General features: G+C 65.4%; 2 protein-coding genes across 4 annotated transcripts; both read right to left on the bottom strand.

Annotated features, from left to right (window-relative positions):
• Positions 1 to 424: 424 nt before the first annotated feature.
• CASC3 (CASC3 exon junction complex subunit) lies at positions 425 to 12,262 on the bottom strand. 2 transcript variants are annotated; one of them, XM_086477870.1, is made up of 14 exons: positions 12,005 to 12,262; positions 10,794 to 10,821; positions 10,434 to 10,471; positions 8,659 to 8,817; positions 8,418 to 8,569; positions 7,794 to 7,970; positions 6,858 to 7,552; positions 5,025 to 5,095; positions 4,665 to 4,779; positions 4,040 to 4,138; positions 3,075 to 3,289; positions 1,825 to 1,947; positions 1,595 to 1,672; positions 855 to 888 (listed from the first exon to the last, which is right to left on the bottom strand). In XM_086477870.1, the coding sequence occupies exons 1-13, from the start codon at positions 12,260 to 12,262 to the stop codon at positions 1,637 to 1,639; spliced, it is 2,166 nt and encodes a 721-aa protein (XP_086333996.1). In that variant the 3' UTR covers positions 855 to 888; positions 1,595 to 1,636. The 2 variants fall into 2 exon arrangements, with proteins under 2 accessions (XP_086333995.1, XP_086333996.1); XM_086477869.1 differs by lacking the exon at positions 1,595 to 1,672 and having other exon boundaries at positions 425 to 888.
• Positions 12,263 to 13,647: 1,385 nt separating this feature from the next.
• On the bottom strand, positions 13,648 to 19,253 carry MSL1 (MSL complex subunit 1). 2 transcript variants are annotated; one of them, XM_086478041.1, is made up of 9 exons: positions 19,202 to 19,253; positions 16,651 to 16,874; positions 15,911 to 16,296; positions 15,758 to 15,771; positions 15,002 to 15,100; positions 14,660 to 14,727; positions 14,246 to 14,370; positions 14,056 to 14,128; positions 13,648 to 13,903 (listed from the first exon to the last, which is right to left on the bottom strand). In XM_086478041.1, exons 2-9 carry the CDS (start codon positions 16,851 to 16,853, stop codon positions 13,813 to 13,815), a joined length of 1,059 nt encoding a protein of 352 aa, XP_086334167.1. In that variant the 5' UTR covers positions 16,854 to 16,874; positions 19,202 to 19,253; the 3' UTR covers positions 13,648 to 13,812. The 2 variants fall into 2 exon arrangements, with proteins under 2 accessions (XP_086334167.1, XP_086334168.1); XM_086478042.1 differs by lacking the exon at positions 15,758 to 15,771 and having other exon boundaries at positions 15,002 to 15,066.
• Positions 19,254 to 20,891: the final 1,638 nt, after the last annotated feature.

The following is a 20,891-nucleotide window of genomic DNA, read 5'->3' as shown; positions in this document are numbered from 1 at the left end:
CGCCCGTCAACCTCCCGCTCCGCCGGCCCTTTGGCAGCGGCGCAGGAGGCGGGTGGGAATCTCCAAGGCGGGCTGGGGGCAGCGGGGAAGGGGGTGGCCCCGCAGCCGCGGGTTCTGATGCGAGGCGAGAGCTTGCGCACGCACAGACAGACAGAGAGTGCCAAGGACACGAGTTCCCAACAGGGCTTGGTCGGAAAAAGAAACGGGAGGAGCTTCTAAATTAAGTGGTGACTGCCCAGCCAGGGCGTTCCTGCCAGGCTCCCCTCGCTCAGCTGCCCTTCCTATGCTTAAACAACGCAGAAATAAACTTGCTAATTTAAAGAGAGAATAGAAACGAAGAATTAACTTATCAGCTGTCTCCAAGGGGGGGGGGGGGGGGGCAGGGGGTGTTACGTGCCCGTTAGCCAGACAAACAAATTCGAAATACCCAAAAGAAACAAATCAGCTTTACTGCAGGAGCTGGTTCATTTCTTAAATAAAAACAGAGACCACAATCAAGCCAGTCGAGTTTAACACCCTAGAGAGGGGGAAAAAGGGCAGACATTTAGTAAAAGAGAGAAGTTGTGAGAACTTGTGGCCAAGGACAGACGCTGGGGGTTGATTCTTCGGTGACCTCTGTGCCCCGGTGAGGGAGGGGGAAGGAGGGCAGACCAGCAGCGGCGAGACGGTTCTCGGGAGGGCACCGGTAAGACCGGAGCGGGAAGGTGCCTGGCCCTGAGCACAGGACGGCGCAGCAGATTCCATCCCGCCGCCTCACCTACGCGCAGGGAAGGAGCCTTGCCCGAGGAGGAGCTTCCTCCTTGCCGAGGTGCCGAGTCCGGCGTTGGGATTCCCACGGCCGCATCCCTACGTGTTGCTCCTCTCCTTTGATTTTTCACCTTTGCTGTCCTGGCGGGGAAGAGGAGAAGAGAAGCAGAGGCTTAGGCTGCCCCGCCGCCACGGCCGCACGGGGGTCGCGGCCCCATCGCCGGGGTCCTGCGAGCAAACGCCCTCCGCGCCTGGGTGCCAAAACACGACCAACCGCCCGCCCACGCCCCCGGCACCCTCCGTGCCCACCCCGGGCACAACCAGCTCCCCGCAGCCCAGCTCTCCTCCCGGTTACACCTTTTCCCACCACGAGGCCTTTCAGAGGGCACCTCCACCGGACAGTCCCGCGGCGGATTTACGAACGCCGCCGGTCCCCCAGCCCTCGACCGCGCCGCCGCCTCCCTGCGGACGGGGGGAAACAACCAGCTCATGCCTGCCCGGGTCTGGGCTTGCCGTGGTTCAGGCTCACACCACTCCCAAACGCTGAGGGAGGTAGGAAAAAGGAAACCAAACCCACACGTGGCGCTCTGGCGCGCGCACACGCGCAGCTCACGGCACTGGAGCGAGGAAATCGTTCCCAGCGCAGAGCAAGGGCTCCCATCTCCGAAAGCCTTTCCAGGCTGCTGCCTGAATGGTCTACTAAGGTCTCAACATTTATTCTTCCAGAGAAGTCACTGCCTCCTAGCTTAGGACTGGGTTTTTCTCTCTCTAAAGTGTTCCTTTTTCTACCCTGAGCAAATCAACCACAACGAAAAAAAAGAAAGGCAAGGGTCAACTTTGGACTTACTTTTTAACGTGGGTTTAGTTTTAAAGTATTTAGAAACTCAAATTAACTGGAGCCCTGCTTACCACCTGCAACGAGAAGCTGAGGTTTGGGACACGTCAAAGATTAGACAGTTTTAAAGATTTCCTCGGGACAACGTCTGGTTTTGGGCGGGAGGAGGGAGACGGCAGCATCGCGCGCGCCCCGGCGGCGCAGCACCACCCGCGCGCGGGCTCGCGCCGAGGGGACGGTACCTCAGGCGGCGGCGGCTTGATGGTCACGGGCTGGGACGTCCTTCGGGGGGGAGAAGGCTTGGGCTGCACTTGCTGCTGGACAGTGTTGTAGTACGTGACCCCTCCGTACACCTGGGACTGCGCCTGCGGGAGCAGCAGCGTCAGCGGAAAGCCGCATCCCCTGCCAGAGCACCGCGCGTCTCGGCCGGCCTTTACGGCACAGACCCGGGCGGTGCCACCCAGCACCCGAGGGGGGGACGGGGGCTGATTTGTGCCGGGCTCCAAAGAACAGCAGCACTTCCCCAACGCCCGGAGGACCCTCGCCTACCCCTGCCCCTCGCCGGGGTCTCGGCAGGGCGGGCAGGCGCAGGCTGCCGCCAACCCACACCGACATTTCCTTCACCCCGCGGAGCTCCCCGAGCGCCACGTAACGTCCGTGCGTTGCAGCTGCAGCAGCTGCCGCCGTTTTCCTGCGCAGACGAGGCAGGGAACGGTTCCCCTTCGCACCCACGTCCCCTCCGGCTGCCCGGCGGCTCGGGATCGGCCCCAAAAGCAGGTCCGTTCCCCACCGGGGCAGCCGGGATGAGCCCGGGGCAGCGGGGAAGGTCAGAGGGGTTTTGCAGGGCGCGGGAGCGTGCACATCTCTCGCCTGCCACTGCGTGTCAGCCGTGTGCCGCTCGCACGGCGCCCACGGGAGCGGCGGGTTCGGCATCGTGGCGGGTTCGGCATCGCGGCGCCCGCAGAGATCTGCCTCCGGTGCCCGGCGGCTACTGCCGGCACAGATGTCGGGCGGGAAAAGCCAGCCCCGCGCTGGCCGCGCCACGGGCTTTGCCGGCCGGTGCCAAAGAACAGCACTAGCCCGTTCCCAGCCTCCTGCCTCCAACTCAAACCCAAAGGCCCATCCACCACCAAAGCCGTTGGCTTCGTGTGGGCCTGGCGGGGATGTAACGGTGCCCAGGCTCCCGGTGGGCTCTTTCCTTCTTCTCTCGGGGAAGACCTCGATTCTGAGACCCACCAGTGCAGAAGTTTCATCCACCAGAGCCAAAATTCAGGGTAGCTGCCCAGCAGCTGGGGGAGCAGCCCTTTCCCTTACCCACCCCAAGCAGAGAGAGGGGGGGACAGCAAACCAGCGCCCCCCACGGAGCAGCCCAGCTGCTCCACAGCCTCTCCCAGGACACCTTGGAGAAAAAACCTGCACTCCACGGGATCCCATCTGCTCTCGACAGCTCCTGCTCGGGAAGGGGAGGCGCAGCGCAGCGCAGCCGGCTTACCTGCGTGTTGGAATAGAGATGAGGAGGGGGCGGAGGGGGTAGTGCTCCTGGCGGGTAGGGATAGCCAGGATTCCCAAAATTCATGACTCCAGGAGGGGAGAAGTAAGTCGGTGCGAGCAGCTGCTGCGGTGGGGGCTGGCCCGGGGGCATGGAGACCGGCGGAGGGTACAGGCCAGGGTTTGCCATGGGGGCTGGCGTCTGGTGGGGATGTAAACCTGGGAAGCGAGACAAAAATAAGCGAAACGTGATGTTGTGCGTAAAGCCGGGGCACCCCGGGGAGGGCTGGGGCAGCCACGGTGCCAGCAGGTCAGCAGGGCTGCGCCTGCCCCGCCAGCAGGAAGGAGAAGGACTTTGCTCAAAGGCCTTTCCCGCAGCCCCCAGACCTCAGGCTCCTGCACTGCGGAGGGGAAAAGGGAAGCGCTTCCCCGCACAGCGCAGCGCAGCCCCCGCCCCAGTGGCGGGGTTCCCGTTCACCGGAACCAGACGCGGCCCCAGTCAGCCCATCCACTTCAGGAAGCAGTTTTTGTGGGCAAGATAGAGAACACGCCAATCCAACAGCTCTCGTTTCTGCTTTTTCTTTTCTGATTTACAAGCAGCAGGGTCTGGAGAACCAGCCTAGCGCAACAGCTGGCAGAGCCGAGCGCCCCACCGAAGGGGAAGCGCAGACCCCGCAGACATCCAGCTAGAGGCTGCCAAAACGTTCAGATCATCTCGGTCCTGCGCTGGCTGCAAGAGCCAGACATGCCCATTTTTGTTTCCTTACGATTTAGATCGATTCAGCCTCGCTGCACGAGGGCAGCAGGTCCCTTCCATGTTCTAAAACCAGGGAAAATGGGTCCCCCCAGCGACGGAGGCTGTGCGAAACCAGAGCTATCTGCTCCCCGGCACTGGCTGAGCTGCCCCACGGCACAACCGCAACGTCAGCCCCGGCTGCCCCACGCCCCGCTGGGGAGCTGGGTCCTCACCTGGATGAGGGAGATGCATTTCGGGCTGTACGATCATCCCTTGGGGCGGCAGCGGGGCTGGGTTCTCGCTGTGGGTGTAGATTGGTCCCTGGAATTGTACTGCAACACACACCACTTGGTAAGGGAAAGCTCCGCTGAATTTTACTCTCCTGCAGTAAGTCACATGTGCTCCCAACAGAAAAGCCTCCTACTCCCTTCACGAAGCAGGAGAATACTCGGGGAATTTCTTCTCCAACACTTTAAACGCCGGAGTAAATTCCCAACCCATCCTCAGTCTTGTTCTCTAATTCTCCCCTCTCTTAAATGTCAAAGCCGTTGCTCTGATTTCAAGTTAAATTTAAACCCCAGTTCTCAAAGCAGAGCAGTGTCCTACCTAGGGAGCCCTCGCCCAGGGAGGGGAGGCGGTCACACTGCCTCTATTTCAGTGGGTTTAAACACCAACCCGGGAGGCTCAGAGCAGCCTCTGTCACTGCACGAGACGACGCAGCGACGCTCTTGACAAAGGGAAGGGAAGGCAAAGCCCCCCCCCCCCGCCCCCCATCTTCCCGACCCCAACAGGAGCGGGGGGACTCCGGCTCCAGCTGCTCAGGTCCGAGCACACACAGAGCCCCAGGGCAACACTCACGTGGGTCGTAGTAGTGCCCTTCCACGATGCTGATGTGCATGGGGGGGGCAGGCTCCGGCACCGGCGGTCTCTGCCGCTGCGACGAGTAGCGTTTCACTCGGCCCCCCTGCACCGCCTGAAAGAGTCCAGAGGGGTCGGCGAGGGGCAGGAGCCCTCCCTCCGGCGAGGGAGCACCGCCCCGCTGCCCCCCACCAGCCCCCCTGGGGAACCTCCAGGTGGGTCAGGCAGGAAAAACTACCCAGCACCCGCCCAAGGGGGGTGTCAGGGGCGGCCTCGCAGCGCGACAGCCCCCACCACGAAGCCACGCCGGGCTCCCGCGCTCCCGAAAGCCGGAGTCACGCGCCGCGCCGCGCGCTTTACCATCTCCTCCATCCTGTTAAACTGAGGCGGCGGCGGAGGCCCAGTTCCCACGTGCATATGGTTGGGAATCCCTGAGGAAGAAACAAACTGGTTATTATGGTTTGCAGCTGTTTCCCAGCAAAGAGCCACCTCACCCGCCGAGGGCGCTGCCGGGAGGGTGGCTGGGCGAGCGCCGGCAGCCCGGGGACGTTCCTGTACTACCAACAGGCAGGGCTCTGGCTTTCTTGACGAGAAGCCTCCTAACGACTCCCTCTCTTAGGTTACAGCTTTAAATATTTCAGTGCAAATTAGAAGCTGTTGTGCCACCGCACAACCATCATCCACGCTGCTCCGCGCCTTTTACAACTTGCTAAAATAAAATTTAAAAAAAGTCATCAGCTTGAAATCCCGGTCCTGATCTAAGCTCTGCTCCTGCCGAGACGAGGATCTCTGAAGAGCAGAAGGAAGGATCCACGCGGGACTGGGCAAGCTGGAGTTTAAACCCTCTGCAGGGTGTACCCGCTTTTATCGGGGGCTCCTTTCAACCCAGACAACCAAATGACGGCACACGTTTAAAACCACGGTGCCAAACTGATCACAGGCCAGCCCAGGGGACAAGATAAGCACCGAAAGTGCCCACAGACCCCTGGTACAGACCCCTGGTACTGCACATACTCGCACAGGCCAACAGGCTGAGCAGCGGAGCGACCCGACAGCTGGCTCACCCCGCCAAATGCCTCCCAGAACTAACTCTGCTAGGAAGAAACAAAGGGACAGTAGAGTAACAGATTCTTCTTACAGACAGAAAGTGGCCTCCCACCTGCAGTCTACAGCTGCCTCATTGTAAATTTATTAACGAGTTTTATTTTTAAGCATTGGGAAAAAAAAAAAGTACATGACCTCAGCTGCAAATCACAGCACTTCTGCACTCCCGCTCTACCGGCCCGTTTAAAGCCCGTCTACTCTCGTCCACGGTCGAGACCGAGGGTCTGTTCACACACAGGTTTTACCGGTCACATCGGTACACGATGACCTGTGGTTTCATGACCTAAACCTCAAGAGATGCTTATGAAAGCAGCGAGTCGCTTTCTTCTCCTTGCTCCACTTTTATTTCCCTCGGGAAGGACTCTCGCGCTCCCCAGAAAAGACTCTAATTCTGCAAAGAGATAATTATACCCGAACGCCCTCTTGCATGGACGCTCAACTAGAACTCAGTCCTGGCACGGGGGTGACTCTGCCACACACCCCTCCCTCAGCCGCCCGGCTGCTGCCGACAGAGCTGCTCCCTCCCACCAGGCCCAAACGAATTTGCCGATCCCAGTGAGGCCTTACCGAGCGGCAACCAAACCTCAGTGCGAGGAAATAAGCTGACAAACAGAGAAAAGGTCCCCCCTGCTCCTGGCAGGACGTTACAGGAGCCCGATTATTCGTGCCCTGCCAACCGAACACGGCGCTCCTCATCTCCCGGACTCTGCCTCCTGCCGCCGCAGCCCGCCTCGCCGCGATCCACACCGCCCAACGTCCCTGCTGCCTGCTCCACACACGGGCCTTCAGCTTCCCCGAGGCTTCCCCGTTCTCCACCCAAAACAGGGCAGAGAGAGGGAACGGATCCACCCTGATGCCCTTCCCAGCCCTAATTCAACGAACCTACGCTGGAATGTTTAATTCCCCCTTTTTCTCTTCTGTTTCGTCCCCTCTCACCGTCCCCACTGCACTCTCAGCAGCACGCATCGCCACCACGTCCCTACCCTGAGACTGGACCACGGCAGAGACAGCTCAGCTCTGACTCCTGGAAGGCAGAACTGCATTTGGCTGGGGCTGCAGTGGAAAACCCAACGGGCTGCACCCACTTACCCCTCAGCTCCCGGGGCTGCATGAACTGCGACTGCCCCGGCGTCCAGTTCTGCTCAGTGAGATTCATTTGGGTCATCTCTTGCTCAAGTCCATCCAAGCTGGGTTCTACTGGCGACTCCCAGTTACCGCTCTTGGCTGGTGGGGGGGATGTCTCGGCTTGCACAGGTTTTGGAGGCACAGGAGTCAGCCCTTCCGAAGCGGGCGCTTCGTCTGCCAGCTTCCCCGCGTCCCCAGCTTTGATTCTGGTCCTTCTTGCCCGGGAATAAGACTTCTTTTCAACTGGTCTGTCTGGTGGTGGCTGCGCAGCATCAGCGGCCGTGGCTTGGTTTTCCAAAGCAACCTCCTCCTTCATGGGGCTGCCGTGGATGTGCGCCGCTTCCATCTCGGGCGACTTGTCCCTCGGGGGGCTTTGCTCCGCACGCTTCGCTCGGTAGCTGCTCTCCTGTTTCGCTTGCTCGCCGTTTCGAGACAGGTGCTGGACACTTGCTTCTGAAGCTCGGTAGCCTGGACGGGTCTCTTTGTAGCCCCCCATCCTCGGGTAGTTCCTCGGTGGGGGCATCCTCCCTGTACCTGCGGAGCTCCTGTTGGTGAAGGTTCGCGGGGGAGCTGAAGTGCTGTCCCCACCTTGGTGCCTTGGGGGCTTATTTGGCCTCTCGTTGGACCAGTTTGGGTCTCGCTGAGGAGGACTCCCAAACCTAAGGAAGAAAAACAGTACAGAGGACTGGAAAGAAACCCCTGGGGTGAGAGGTGCTGCTGTGCCAGGGAACCCCTCTCCGGGATGCAGCGTCCAGAACTCCCAGGACCAAGGTCCCACCCTGGGGCCAAAGCCAACGGGGCTTTCCCGCCTTGGGGCGTCGTTTGAAGCGCCTGGCACAAGGGCTGAGGCCTCCCGCCGGGATGAGCTGGGGCTCCAGCTCCTCAGCTCCTGCTGCTCACCTCGGTTTGCGCATCCTCCTCGGCTTGATGTCATCGGGGTTGTGAGCCGACCTGATGTCGTAGCCATAGAGCGCGATCAGCTCCTGCCTGGTTTTGGGAGCCTGCTCGTCCTCCCGGAACTTGTCGTGCTCCCAGCGGCCCTCGTCCTTCCACAGCTTCCGCTGCCGACCCTTCGGCCTGGAACGGTGACGCAGGGAGGACCCAGAAGTTGCCGCAAAGCCAAGATGTGGCAGCTTCAATCCCCCCCCCCCCCCCCCCGCAGAGACCGCGCAGCTCTCGGGCACGGCGTGCCCAGGAGACAGCGTCTCTTCTTCCTCCCGCTCTTCCTGCCCAGCAGCTCCTGGCCTACCCACTGCTGTTGCTGAAAAGCAGCAGGAAGGGTCACTGCTCATTGGCAAGAGGCTTTCCTTGTGGGGTTTGGGTTTTTTTTGCACCACCCTCAGTCTCTCCTTCAAAACAACGAGCTACGATGTCCTGGCAGAAGACTGCAGGGCAAGCCCGCCCAGCACAGACCTCCCCAGCGCTCCAGCCCGAAGCGAGGAGCTGTGCTGCCAAACGCCGGCCCGGGAGCTGGCCTCACGCTCCCAGAGAGGGAGGCAGACGTGTGGGGGGACGCTCACGTACCTGACCTCCTCCTCCTGCGTCTGCCCTCGGAGGTCATGCTCAAAGAAGAGCCCTTTGCGCGGGATGTAAGCCGGGTTCTTCCGATCCTCGTCGTCGTCCAGGTGCTTGGGAACTTTTTTCCCAACTTTATTCTCAACGGGTTCAGTGCTCTCCTGTCAAAATCAGGCAGCTCTTACCACTGCAGCAGTCCCTCTGCGAGAAGTGCCCCCCGCAGCCCAGAGAACGCATGTTTAACACCTACCTGCCCGTCCCCGCTTTGCCTCTCACCAGTTACGGCACCTTTGGAGTCAGGTTTCTCATCCCCTTTCTCTGCTTTTGCCGCTGACTCACAGGAATCATTACTATCCTGCTTCAGTTCCACTTTGGCACTTTCTTCCTCGCTGTAATCCTCTTCCTCTGCCTGAAAGAGCCCCACTTACTCAAACACGCACCTTCAGCAGCAGATCCCCCAGGAATTTCCCCGCACAAGTCCCCAGATCTGGAGTTAGAGCCCTGTTCCGGTTGTTAAGAGACCTGACTCTTCCAAAGCAGAGGATCAGCTCTCAAGGTCCTTCCTAACCCTGTATTTTTACAGAAAAAGCAAAGACTAAACCCAACACCTCTCCCCACCAACTCCCATTAGATCCAACAGTCGGGCTTTCTAGAACAGGGCCGGGACCAGCTGCCCCGCGAAGCCACAGCCTCCGAACGGGAAGGGCTCCTGCAAGGCGGGGAGACCGGCGCACGAGGGCCCTCCGACCGTCCCTTCCTCCCACGCTGAGGGCCCGGATCCAGCCAGCGCCGCGTTTCCAAATTCCCTGGAGTTACTCGGCTGACTCACTCGGAGCACTCTGCTCGCAGGAGCGTGACCTCGTTTCACCCCCCAGGAGCCTGCAAGCCTTGCTGAGGCTGGAGCTGCCACTAAAAATAGCTCTGCGTGATTAACAAAAAGACTGCTCTATTTTTCTCTTTCAACACAGCGTATTTGCACATCAACTGCTCCTTTTGTTTACGTTGGGGAAGCCCAGACGGGGCATTATTTTTAGGCACAGGAACAGAGTCATCTTGGCATGCCGGTGACGCAATACCCCCGCTGGTCCAACAGCCCGGCGTGCACCAGCGCTGCTTCTCCGCGCGCCGAGCCCCCCGGGCAGCCCCCGCGCGGGTTCCCAGGCTGGACACGGGGAGCTGCCCCTCACCCTCCACGGGCCGCCACCGCTGCGCTCCTTCCTTGCCAGCGGCAGAGAGGAATTCACAAACCCACAGCCCCTACGAGCTTCGATTTCGTCTGCCTCGCTGCGCCTTCCCTCACTGCCGTCCCCCTCAGGAGCCCCAGAAGGGCTGTCTCAAGAGAAGGGTTTTCACCAGAAACCCTTCGTTGTCGTCATTAGAAACCAGAACTTCTCTAACCCCCCCGGAAATGTGAAACTCACGCTTCTGAACTAAAAATCCAGGGGAACCTGCTGCCCAGGCTGCCTCCCAGGGACAGGCAGGGGCTCTCGGCGCACGCCAGGCGGGATTTCCTCAGCACACACCCAGCGCGGAGCTGCCACCGCTCACCCCTGCGGCTGCAGGAGCCGGGGATGCTGCTTGGGACGCTTCCAAACTCAGCATTTGGGGTTTTAATTTCAACTAATTAAAACACAACCAGCATCCTGCACTTCCTTCCACACCCTTCTCGGCCTTGGAAAATCCTGCTCCCAGCACCCAAGGGCCGAGGAGCCAGGCGGTTCCCCCCCCGGACACGCTGGCCCTACACCCACCCCCCAGCAGCACGGGCGGCTTCTCCCAGCGCCGCGGGTTGTACGCGAGGGACCTGCCCGGTGGGGGGCTCAGCCTGGGAGACCCCCCCTTGTCCCCCACAGCAGCACGGCTCGCTCCGAGCCTCCCCACAGCTGGTACCTTGAGACAAAGGCCACGCTGCCGACGGGGTCAGCGGAAGAGAACGACGGGCGCAGAGTGGGGTTTGTGCCAAAATTACGCGAGACGCGGTCGCTCGGCAGAACCGCTAAACGCCAGGACAGAGACCCCTCTTACCTCCGAGTCCTCCGCGCTTTCGTAATCCGAGAGTACGGCTGCGGGGGGAGAAAAAAAGGAGTTTGGGGTCAGCAGCAGAGACGCGGCTTCTCTCCGAGCGCAACGCCCAGAGACCGCCGGCCAACGCCCCCCGCGGGGAAGCGCGAGGCCGGCACCAAAGCGCCTCCGACCAGCACCATCGCCCGCTCGTGCAGGGGGAAGCACGGGCGGGTGTGGGGCGCGCTGCCCCTGCACCCCGCGTTCGCCCACCGTGACTACCGGGGACGACAACCGCCGCAGCGCGACCGGAAAAGGCGTTTTGCCCGGTTTTCACTTTTTGCCCACAAACCGCGCTCGCGGCGGCAGGGAGTCGCTACTCACCGTCTCCTTCGATGCCATCCTCGCTTTCCTGCGGAGAGAGGGAGAGAAAGGTTTGTCAGCGGAGGGGAGGGTCAGCAGCCGGGTCCCGGCGGCACCCTACGATCCCAAACACGAGTACAACAAGATTTGGCCCCCGTCCTATCGCACCCGCCCTCGGGAGTTCAGCTTCGGGGACCAAGGGAAAAAAGAAACAAATTCGGAGCTGCCAGCGCCTTGCTCCGAGATCCTTCTCGAGCGAGTTACATCAGGGGAACACAGCTCAGGGGAAAAAGCACGAACTGTGTAAACAGCTGGGGGTCTTCGGACGGAAAAGAGCGACATGGACAGGCAAGCCAGGCTCTCCCTCGGTAACGGAGAGCCAGGCAGCCAGCTCGGGAAAGGACAAGAGGATTAGTTAAAGCAGGAGCCCAGGAATAACGAGCAAAGGCCGAGCAGCAGGCCCAAGCTCCGGCAGACATCTGCTAGAGACTCCGGCGATAAGAAACGCAACCCTGCGCCCGAGAGAAGCCGCTGGATGAAGCGGAACAGCTCAGATCGAGGCGAGTTTCGAGTAAAAGAACAGACTGATCAGGCTGCGCGGTAAAAACCACCCCGGATCAAAAATAAAACCAGCCAATGCGCTGACGAGATAAGCCTGAACGCCGAAACAACCGAGCAGAAACGTGCTGGGGCTCGGGAGGAACGTGAAATAACCGGCGCCACGAACCCACAACCGGACAACATCGCACCCGGCCAGAGGAGGAGAACGGCCCTGCCCGGTGGGGGAGAGCAGCAGCCCCAACTCCCCGTGAAAGGGTTTTAACGGCCCCCCTTAAAAAAAGGGCAGGTCGGAGCTGATAGCGAGGGGAAAAGGCCCGACCGTGCACCAAACCCCCCCGTCTGCACCCCAGGCCGGGGGACGGGACCCCGCGGTGGGGAGCGAGGCCCGGGGCACGGCGGGAAGCCCCTGCCTGGTGCTGGGGAGGCCGCAGAGCCCAGCTCTGCCCCGCGGGGCTCCCCGCGCACGGGGGGGGGGCTCAGCCCCGTTCCGCGGCCTGCTGCGGCCTGCTGCTCCCTCAGCTCCCCAGCCCCCCCCGCACCCCAGCGTGCCCCCGCGTCCCGCTGCCACCCCCCTCCGAGCCCCCCAACTGCCCCCCGCGTTCCCCCCAGCGCCCCCCAAACACACCCCGGAGCCCCCCCCCCCCGCCCCATTCCCGCAGCCCCGCACTCACACACTCGGACTCGGGCCCGCTCTTGGCCGCCCCCCCGGCGGCGCTCTCGGCCCCGCGGCCCCGCGGCCCAGCGCTGAGGGCCCCGGCGGCGCCCCGCGGCGGGCGGTGCGGCGGCCGGGGCGAACCGGAACCCGACGCGGAGCCGGATCCCGAAGGGGAACGGGCGGCGCTGGCGGCCGAGTCGGCGCTGTCGGAAGCGGCCGAGTCCGAGTCGTCCTCGCTGTCCTGCGAGGCGCGCTGCCGCCGCCGGTCCGCCATCTTGGGCAGCCGCAGGGGCGGGCGGCGGCGCGGGGCACCACGGGACGGACTACGCCTCCCGGCGGCCCCCGCGGCGGCGCCACGTCACCGCCGCCGTCCCGACAGCCCTTGCGGCAGCGGCCGGGCTGCTCCTTCTCCTTCCTCCCCCCCCGCCCCGCCCGCTCGCTTCTCTCCCCGGCAGGGGGCAGGCGCGCGCCGGGAAAGGGCGCCGACGTCACAGAGCGGGGTGGCGTCACGGCGGCGGAAGTGACGTCATGCGCGGGAGGGAGAGGCAGGCAGGCAGCACGCAGCGTCCGTTTTCCTCGTTTATTGTAAAAAAAAAAAAAAAAAAAAAAAAAATTAAAGAGCGCGGGTGTGTCCACGCGTGACCGCGGGGCAGGAGGGGCCGCGCCCGCCGCCACCATGGTTGTAACTTTTATTTTATTAAACAATTTCCTTTTCTGAAAACTTTCGTTGTTGTCGTTAAACAAGTTTCCTTCCGCTCACGAACCTCGGTGCCAGAAAGCGGCCGGGGGGGGGGGGGGGGGGGGGGGGGGGGGGGGGGAAGCTCAGCCCCCGGGGACAAACGAGGCTCGGGGGAGGGCGGCGCAGGGGGCAGAAACCGAACGCGAAGCGGAGCGGCGGCACCGATGGTCCCTCCGGTATCGCCGCTGGAGCAGGGGCCGGAGCGGGGGGACGCACGGAAACCCCCCACCCCGCGGAGACCCTCCCCACTGCAGGCTGGGCACGGGGGTCCAGCAGCACCCGGGGGCTGGGGGACGCAGAGGGGACAGGGCTCTCCCCCGCACCTGACGGCACACCTCGCCCACCTCAAAACATTTAAATTATTTAAAAAAAAATAAATTTAAAACCCCAAAATTGTGCGTAGAGAGTTCTATTTCACAAAAAAAAAAAAAAAAAAAAAAGAGGTTTTGTTTTTAAACTCTCCCCTCTGACCCCGTTACAGCCATTCAAAAGGGGTGAAAACAAAAAAAAACCCAACCAACGAGGCTTCCCGGCACCTGCTGGCGCCCCGCTCCCTGCCACGGCACAGCGTCGGGACCCGCTGCTGCCGCTCGGACACAAACTGGTGTTTATCCCGTTTTCCAACTGAACGCGACGAGAAGGCGGCGGCAGGCAGAGCGCAGGCAGGACGCGGCCTCCCCGGCTGGCGAACGCAGCACCCCCCCAACACCGCGGTCTGGCCCCGGTGCTCTCCACGCTCCCGGCCCGTGGCTCAAAGCCGAACGTCCAAACCAAACCGAACCTCGGCTGCAGGAGGGCAGGGGCAGCGCGCGGAGCCGCGGCAGGCGGCGAGGACAGGCCGGGCGGGCAGGGTCTGGGGTCTGCCCGCTGCACCCCCCCCCCCCAGGACTGGAGCAGCCGGTGGGAAGCCTCGGCTGGGTACGGCCGCCAGCACGGGGCGGGGACAAGTCCGGGAAACGTGTTGCAAAACCCAAGAGAACAAAACCGGGGTCACGGAGGAACGAAACCACCCGTCAATGAGAAGGCAGGAGAGGGCAGCGGCCATCGGCGCGACCCGGCAACGGACGGAGCTCCCGGCGGCTCCGCTACTTCCGACAGGTCCGGTGCGGCGTCTGCTTCTTCTGCATCTCCAGCCGGCAGCGGCTGCGCTCGTCCAGCCACGGCAGCTCGAAGTTCCTGCGGGCAGAGCCGGCGTCAGCACGCCGTGAGGCACCGTCCCCAGCCCAAAACACGCCAGCGCCCTCCCGACGGGCAGCACCAGCCCGAGCGGCAGTGCCCGGCGCAACCCAGCCCCGTCCCCTCCCGCCGCCGGTGACCCCGGTACTCACTGTGGGGTCAGTTTTGGTAAGGGCCGGCCAAAGGCGACGACAGGCAGGTAGGGGGTGATGAGCAAGCTTTCCACTGCGGGAGAGGCACCAGTGTTACACACCCCCTGCCTGCACCCCCTGACGCAGGCAGGGCTCCTGCCTGCCCCCCAACACCCCTGGCCTGCCCCCCCCCAGTGCCAAAGGCACTCACCGTCATCTGGCTCAGGGAAAAATGAGGTAACTTCAGGCTCCGACTCCTGAATCCCTTTCCTTTTGTACATTCGGAGCTGCAGCCGCTGTAGGATTCTCTGTTCCCTGATCCGCTGAATGTCCCACCTGGAAAACGCGACGCCCTGGGCAGTGAGGAACCGCAGGCAGCGCCTCCACAGCGACGGGACCCTCCGGGGGAGCTCAGGGGGCTGCGCCGGGGCCACCGCACCGGCAGCGCTGCGGGAGCATCCCTGCTCCGGCAGCATCTCTGGTTCCCATCCCAGCTGTGCCCTGGGTGACCCCATCCCGGGTCCCTCCCCAGGTGACACCGCAGGGCCATTCCCTGCGGGAGGGGGCGCAGACCACCCGCTCCGACAGGGACACCGGGGGTCCCCGACACCCTCTTGGCTCCCACCTTTTCCTTCGTTTCTCATCCAGCTCCAGCTTCGCGTGCCGTTTGGAAAAGACGCTGTCGTCCAGGTTCTGCAATGACAGACAGGGATGAGCGCGTTCGCCCGGCACCGGTGGCCCCGGCACAGCCCTGAGCCGGCAGCCAGAGCCACCGCGGTGCAGAGGGGTCGGCCCTTCGCCCCCACCCCAGCCCTCCAAACGCAGCCGGGCTTTGACACGCCATTTCCAGGGGGGACAAGATGCCGCCGGCCCCGCAGCCGCGTCGAGTGCCGGGAGCTGCTCTCCTGGAGCGGCAAAACGACCAGGAAGGAGCCTGCGGCGACGCTGGCTCTGACGGTGTACGTACCTCCAGGAGGTCCGAGGGGTTGGGGTCTCTCAGGGGCTCCACAACATGGTCCCTCCAAGACGGAACTGCAGGGCGAGAGGCCAGGCCGTTAGCCCCACGCTGGGACCCCCACAGCCCCACGCCTCCAGCCCCATCCCCGCCACCTCACGGCTCCTTTCCAGCCCACCCCTCCCTCGGGGAGTGTGGCTCGACCCACCCCAAACCCGCGTCCCAAGCCAGGCTGGGCGATGCCACCGGCTGAAGGCAACGACGGGAGCCACGGGGGGGGGGGGGGCTGGGGGGGGAGGCAGAGCTCGTCGCCGTCCCCCCGGCCAAGCGCACGAGCAAACCTGAGCCGTTCCGAGAGGAGACGCCCCGAGCTGCCCCCGCGCCGGAGCGCTCGCCCATCCAGCGCAGCCTCGGCCGGCGGCAGTGGCGACTGGCACAGCCCAGCACTCACCACGCTGTGGGACCGGCTGGGAAGGGACGGCCGGCAGGACAGGCACCGGATTCGGGGGGCAGCCAGGTGACCCCCACGGAGGAACCGGTGCTGTGCCGCGGTGGCACGAGCCAGAGGCGCGTTTCCCAACCGCCCACGGGAAGTTGCTTCACCCCTCGCTCGCGCAGGCTGCTCGGCAAAGCGGGGGGCTAACGCCGAGCGGGGTGAGCCAGAGACACAACTTGGCAGAGCCCATCGCCGGCACCAAAGCTGCCACCCACCGCCGCCGCAGGAGCCAGCAGTACGGCACGACCCGGCTGCACCTCTCCCACCGCGACCGGCACTCTCTGCCCTCTGCCAGCTTCGGGGCGAGGGTGCCGAGCCCCGTTCCCCAGCCGCCCCGAGGCGGGTGAGCCCCTCTGCGGCCGCCGGCTCTGCCCCGACCCCCGGCACGCTGCTGCCTGCGCCATGGCGGGCTCGCCATCGCTTACTTGCTACAGTCTCCTCCTTCTTTGGGGAGGGCTCCCGCAACGGCAGCGGCGACGGGGGCGGCTGGTGCCAGCGGCACAAGTACATTTCCGTGGTTGAGAGATAGGGCAGGTCGTCTGTCTCGCTGCTGAAGAAGCCCTTCTCCTTGGGGTGGGCGCCGGGGCCCTTTGGTGGGGCTGAGGCTCGGAGCGGTGTCTCCAGGAGCGACCTGGGTTTTTCCGGAGTCTCTTGGCTCCGCAGTTCTCGTTTACAAACAGTTTCGGACAAGGAGCCGCCCGATTCCTCCTTCCCCGGGGAGTGCTTCGGAGTTTTACTCTTCACTTTTGAGAACTCGGACACCAGTTTTTTAACGGGCGTCTTCCTCTCCGCGCTCCCAAACGTCGGCTTCCTGCGGGAGGAAGAGGAGCTGAGCTAGGCGTGTGGATCTTCACCCCGCACCAGGGCTGCCGTGGGGGGGCTACAGGCACCCCCACACCAGGGCTGGCCGGAGGCAGGTTTCTGGAGGCAAGAGGGGCTTCTGTGGCATTTCGGGGACGCCCCCTCACTGCCCAGGCTTTCACGAGGCTCCCCCCAGCTCGATGGGATGCGCTCCCAGGGCTGGGCAGCCTCTCCGAGCAGCTCGAGGTCGTGCTGCGGGTAGTGCCAGCCCCATGGACGGAAAGCAAAGCCATGGGGAAAGTCCCCTCCTTCCCCCCCAAGCCCCACGCACCCGCCCCCCCCAGCACGGCCGGACACCCTCTACCTTTTGTGCCCCTTCCCGTTCCTGCCGTAGGGGAAGTGCTTGGGCTGCAGGGTCGGGGGGGGCTCCAGCAGGTCCTGGGGACACTCCAGCGGCAGCTTCTCGCACGCCTCCGCCTCCGGCTTCTCCTCCACCTCGAAGCCCTGGAAGATGCGGTGCTTCTCCCGCTCGCTGTCCTTCTTCACCAGCTGCACCCGCCTTTCCATGCGCTCGATCCGCGCAAGGAGCTGCAACGCAGGGCGAGGGCTCACCTCGGGGGTCCGCTCCCGGGGGGGGGGGGGGCGCAAACCCCGCGTGCACCCCTGCTCCCCGGGGCACCTGCCTGCACGGTGCCCTGCCGGCACATCCCTTCGGCAGCAGGGAAACACCCCGGGGACGAACCGGCACCCACACCTGAGCCACCACCCGCTTGCAGAAGCGCCGCAGCACCGGCAAAGGACCCGGTGCCGCCCCGCTGCCGTGCCCTGCCTGCAGCAAACCGTGCCCGTCCTGGCGTTCACCTGGCAACTTCTTGGCAATGCTCTGGGGTGCAGGAGCATGGTTGTGAGGAGCCCCTAACCAGTGCCTCAGCCATCCCCACTCAGGCTCCACCGGCACCGTGGGCTCCCTGGCATGCCAGGAGCGCCACGGCTCACGCCTGCCCTCCCAGAGGTGACAGGAGGCCGAGGGCAGAGTCTGCCGCCAGCGCCGGGGGCTGCGGGGCACCTCACCCCCCCAACAGTTTAACCGCAACGCCGGCAGGCAGGGGGCAAAGGCGTCCAAACGGCACAAAATGGCCACTTGCTCTCCGGCTGCTTCTCCCCCGCCGGTGCTGCCTGTCCCCGCAGCAGGAGGGTCGTGGCGGGCTGCAAACCCCACACATTTTGAAGAGCGATTTTGGGGGTCTCGACTTTTGACGCGTCCTCCCCAAGCGCCTGGGCCGCACCACCAGCCCGGGGAGGGAAAGGGTGGTCTGTAATTAGGTGTGGGGTTCACTAGAAAACAAGCACCCGACAGGGTGACACCTGTCCTCCGTCACCCGTCCTCCGCAGCCGGGAGCTGCAGCCGTTTAGAGGGGTCTGTTTGGCAAAGCGCAGCGAGGTGGGGTCCCGGCACCCCCTTGGGGACGTGGCTGCGGGGGGGGGGGGGACACGGGACACACACGACTTGGCCTCAGGGAGAGGAGCTGGGGTTTGCCTGCCCCTGTTTCCCCCCCGTGGGGGGATGCTCTGCGGTGAAGCCCCGTCCCCGCAGCAGCTCCCCTTCATGTCGGAGGACTCGGCACACACCGTGGGGACGCCGCATCATCGCCGGGTGACCCTTCCCTTCGCAACCGGGGGTGGCCACTGCGCCTACCGCCACGGCAGCCCTCAGCACGCGCTGGCAGGGGGGCGATGCGGGGGTGAGCAGGGGGCAATGCGGGTGGGGAAGGGCCCCTGTGCCTGCGGGGGCACTGCGTGGCATCCGTGGGGCACCGCGGGCAGGGCACATATAGGGGGGCACCGCGTGGCATCCGTGGGGCAATGCAGGCGGGACACCTATAGGGGGCACTGCAGGCAGCACAGGCACGGCGTGGTGGTGGTGGGGGGTGTCCAAATCTCAGCCCAGCCGTGCCCCGCAGGCCCCCCCGCGGGCGTGGGGTGAGGCAGGCAGCCTTGCGGGGGGCCGTGGGAGGACCCCCCCACACACACGCCCGGGGCTGGATGGGGGGGGTTCCAGCCGCAGCGGGGCGATCGCCCACGGGCCCCACGCGGGACAGTGCCCGCCCCCGTGACGGCGGTGACGCGGCCCCTTTAAGTTAACCCCCGCGCGGCGGGGCGGGAAGGCGCCGCGGGCCCTTTAAGGGCGGCCCCCCCCCCCCCCCCCCCCCCGCGGGCCCGCTGCCATGGCGACGGGCGGCGGCCCGTTAACCCCCGCCGGCCCGCCCCGCCCCGGCCCTTTGTGGCCCCGCCGGGCACCCCGCCCCCCGCCGGCCTTTGTCTGGGGGGGGCACCGACCCCCGGGGGGTATCAACCTCCCTGGGGTGCCTGGGGGGGGGCAACAACCCCCGGGGGGGGGGGGGGGCATTAACGCCCTGCGTATCTTGGGGAGGGGGGATTGATGCCCCTCCCAGGGGGGTATTACACCCTAAAGTGGGGGGGGTGGCGCATTAACCCCCTGGGTGCTAGAGGGGAGGGCGTTAACCCTTGGGGTGCCACGGGGGGGAATACGTTAACCCCCAAGGGGGGGGGGCGTTAACCACTGGGGGGGGGGGTTAACCCCTAAGAGGGGGTGCATTAACCCTTGGGGTGCCACTGGGGGGGGGTAACCCCCAAGAGGGGAGGGGCGTTAACCGCTGAGGTGCCACTGGGGGGTGTTAACCCCTAAGGGGGGGGGGCGTTTAACCCCTGGGGTGCCACTGGGGGGGGGGGCACTTACCTGTTGATAAACGGAAGCCCCCCTGCGTGCTGGGGGGGGGGGAATATCAACCCTGACGGGGGGGGGGGAGGGGAGGGTAAACCGTTCGGGTGAGGGAAGTTAACCCCTACTGTGCCGCGTTCCCGCCCCCCCCCCCCCTTCCTCCCCCCCGCCGTACCGTGTCCCGCTCGGCCTTGAGCTCCTCGATCTGCCGCTCCTTGGCCTGCAGCTGCTGCTGCTGCTGCTCGATGAGGTCCAGCTGGAGCAGCAGGATCTGCCGCAGGCAGGCCGCCTGCCCCGGCGAGCCCCCCGCCGGCCCCCATCCCGCCGCGCCGCGAACCGCTCTTCCACTTGCCCTCGGCGGACGCCGAAGCAGGAGGAGGAGGAGGAGGAGGAGGAAGGCCCGGCTCCGTGGGCCCAACTCCCGGCCCCCGACCCCGCCGCGCCTTCCCCGGCGCCGCGCCCGGGCAGCACCGCCTGGTAGCGCGGCCGGGGGCCCGCATCCCCCGCAGCGGCCTGCTTGCCGCCGGCCAGCGGCACCAGCCCGGCCCAGCGCTGCTGCTGCTGCTGCTCCGCCGCCGCCGCCACCCCCGCCGCCGCGGCCCTTGTGTGCCCCCAGCGGCGGCGGCGGCGGCTCCCGGGGCCGGCGGGGTGGCGGGCGGTGCGGTGCGCTGCCCTCCTCCTCCTCCTCCTCCTCCTCTTCTTCTTCTTCCTCCTCCTCCTCCTCCTGCTGTTGCTGCTGCCCCCCCCGCAGCGGCTCGGCCGCCCGGAAGGCTGTGGACCTCATGGCCGGGGCCCTCCGCCGCTCCGCACCGCCCCGCTACCGCTCGCCGACGCGCCGCAGCGGCAACCGCCACCGGCTGCGCCGTCCGGGGGGCGGCGGGGCCCCGCCGCCATCAGCGCAGCGCATCCCCCCGCCCCGGGGCGGCGGGGGCCGGGAGGGAGACACGGGCAGGGGCTGCCCCAACGACGCCCCCTCTCTCTTCCCCCCCCGCCCGGACGGGGCAGGGGAGGGGCCGAGACGGGGCCCACCGGGATCGCTCCTCCACGCGGAGGGGGTTGGGGGGGGGGGGGGGAAGGGGGGCGCGGACCGGTACCGGGGGCGGGTCGAGGCCGGGACCGCGCAGCGGCCCCCGGTTACCTTTAAACCGGGCTCGGTGCGCATGCGCCGCCCGCGGCCGCGGCCGGGGCGGGGGCGCCGGGGGCGGGGGGGTGTGGGAGCCGGGACCCCGGGGCCGAGGAGCGGGGAACGGATCAAGGGTAGCCCACACTCCCCCCCCCCGCCGCCCACCCACTCTTTCCCGGGACGTGGGGTGGTCGCCACACGCCGGTCCCGCGTGGGGTGATGCCCAGTGGGGCCGGGCGGGGGTCCCGGGCCGGCAGTAACGGAGCGCGGCCGCCCGGTGGCTCCCGAGCGCGGCGGCTCCGCCCGCAGCGCGCCGGGGTCCCGCATCCGCCCCCCCACCCCGCCCCCGCTTCACCGCCCACCGTGGGTCTGTCGGGTCTCGGCCCGGCCCCACGGCGAGGGGAGCCCCGGGGAGGGGGGGGGGCGGGTGCTGGGACCCACCGCCACGATTCCCCCCACACGCACACACACACGCAGCGGTGGGACGAGGAGGGGGGAGGCCCCCCCCCGGGTCTGCAGCCCCCCCGTGTGCACACACACCCCCGCGGGGCTGCAGCCCCCCTGCTCGTTTGCACAAACACCCCCACGGGGCTGCAGCCCCCCCCCCTTGTGCACACACACGCACAGCCCTGCGGAGCCTGCAGTTCCTGGTGTACATGTGCAAGTGCATGCACACACACACACCCCCCTGCATCACCCCCCCGCAGAGATTGCAGCCCCAGCACTCACACGCATGCACACA

The sequence above is a fragment of the Leptosomus discolor genome, chromosome 25 (assembly GCF_034619465.1).
Source record: "Leptosomus discolor isolate bLepDis1 chromosome 25, bLepDis1.hap2, whole genome shotgun sequence".
NCBI lineage: Eukaryota > Metazoa > Chordata > Aves > Leptosomiformes > Leptosomidae > Leptosomus > Leptosomus discolor.
Note: the sequence above shows the minus strand (reverse complement) of the source record. Positions and strands in the feature narration are given on the sequence as shown.

What these genes read in the sequence shown, in the direction of transcription:
- MSL1 (XM_086478041.1), bottom strand. Translation starts at nt 16,853, where the DNA reads ATGGAAAGGCGGGTGCAGCTGGTGAAGAAGGACAGCGAGCGGGAGAAG. An exon ending in ACCCCTCGGACCTCCTGGAG is followed by an intron (nt 14,728 to 15,001) that starts GTACGTACACCG and finishes CTGTCATTGCAG; the next exon opens with AACCTGGACGACAGCGTCTT. An exon ending in TTACCAAAACTGACCCCACA is followed by an intron (nt 13,904 to 14,055) that starts GTGAGTACCGGG and finishes CTCTGCCCGCAG; the next exon opens with GAACTTCGAGCTGCCGTGGC.
- CASC3 (XM_086477869.1), bottom strand. Translation starts at nt 12,262, where the DNA reads ATGGCGGACCGGCGGCGGCAGCGCGCCTCGCAGGACAGCGAGGACGAC. An exon ending in GCGGGCCCGAGTCCGAGTGT is followed by an intron (nt 10,822 to 12,004) that starts GTGAGTGCGGGG and finishes CTCTCTCCGCAG; the next exon opens with GAAAGCGAGGATGGCATCGA. An exon ending in AGGAGGATGCGCAAACCGAG is followed by an intron (nt 7,553 to 7,793) that starts GTGAGCAGCAGG and finishes TTTCTTCCTTAG; the next exon opens with GTTTGGGAGTCCTCCTCAGC.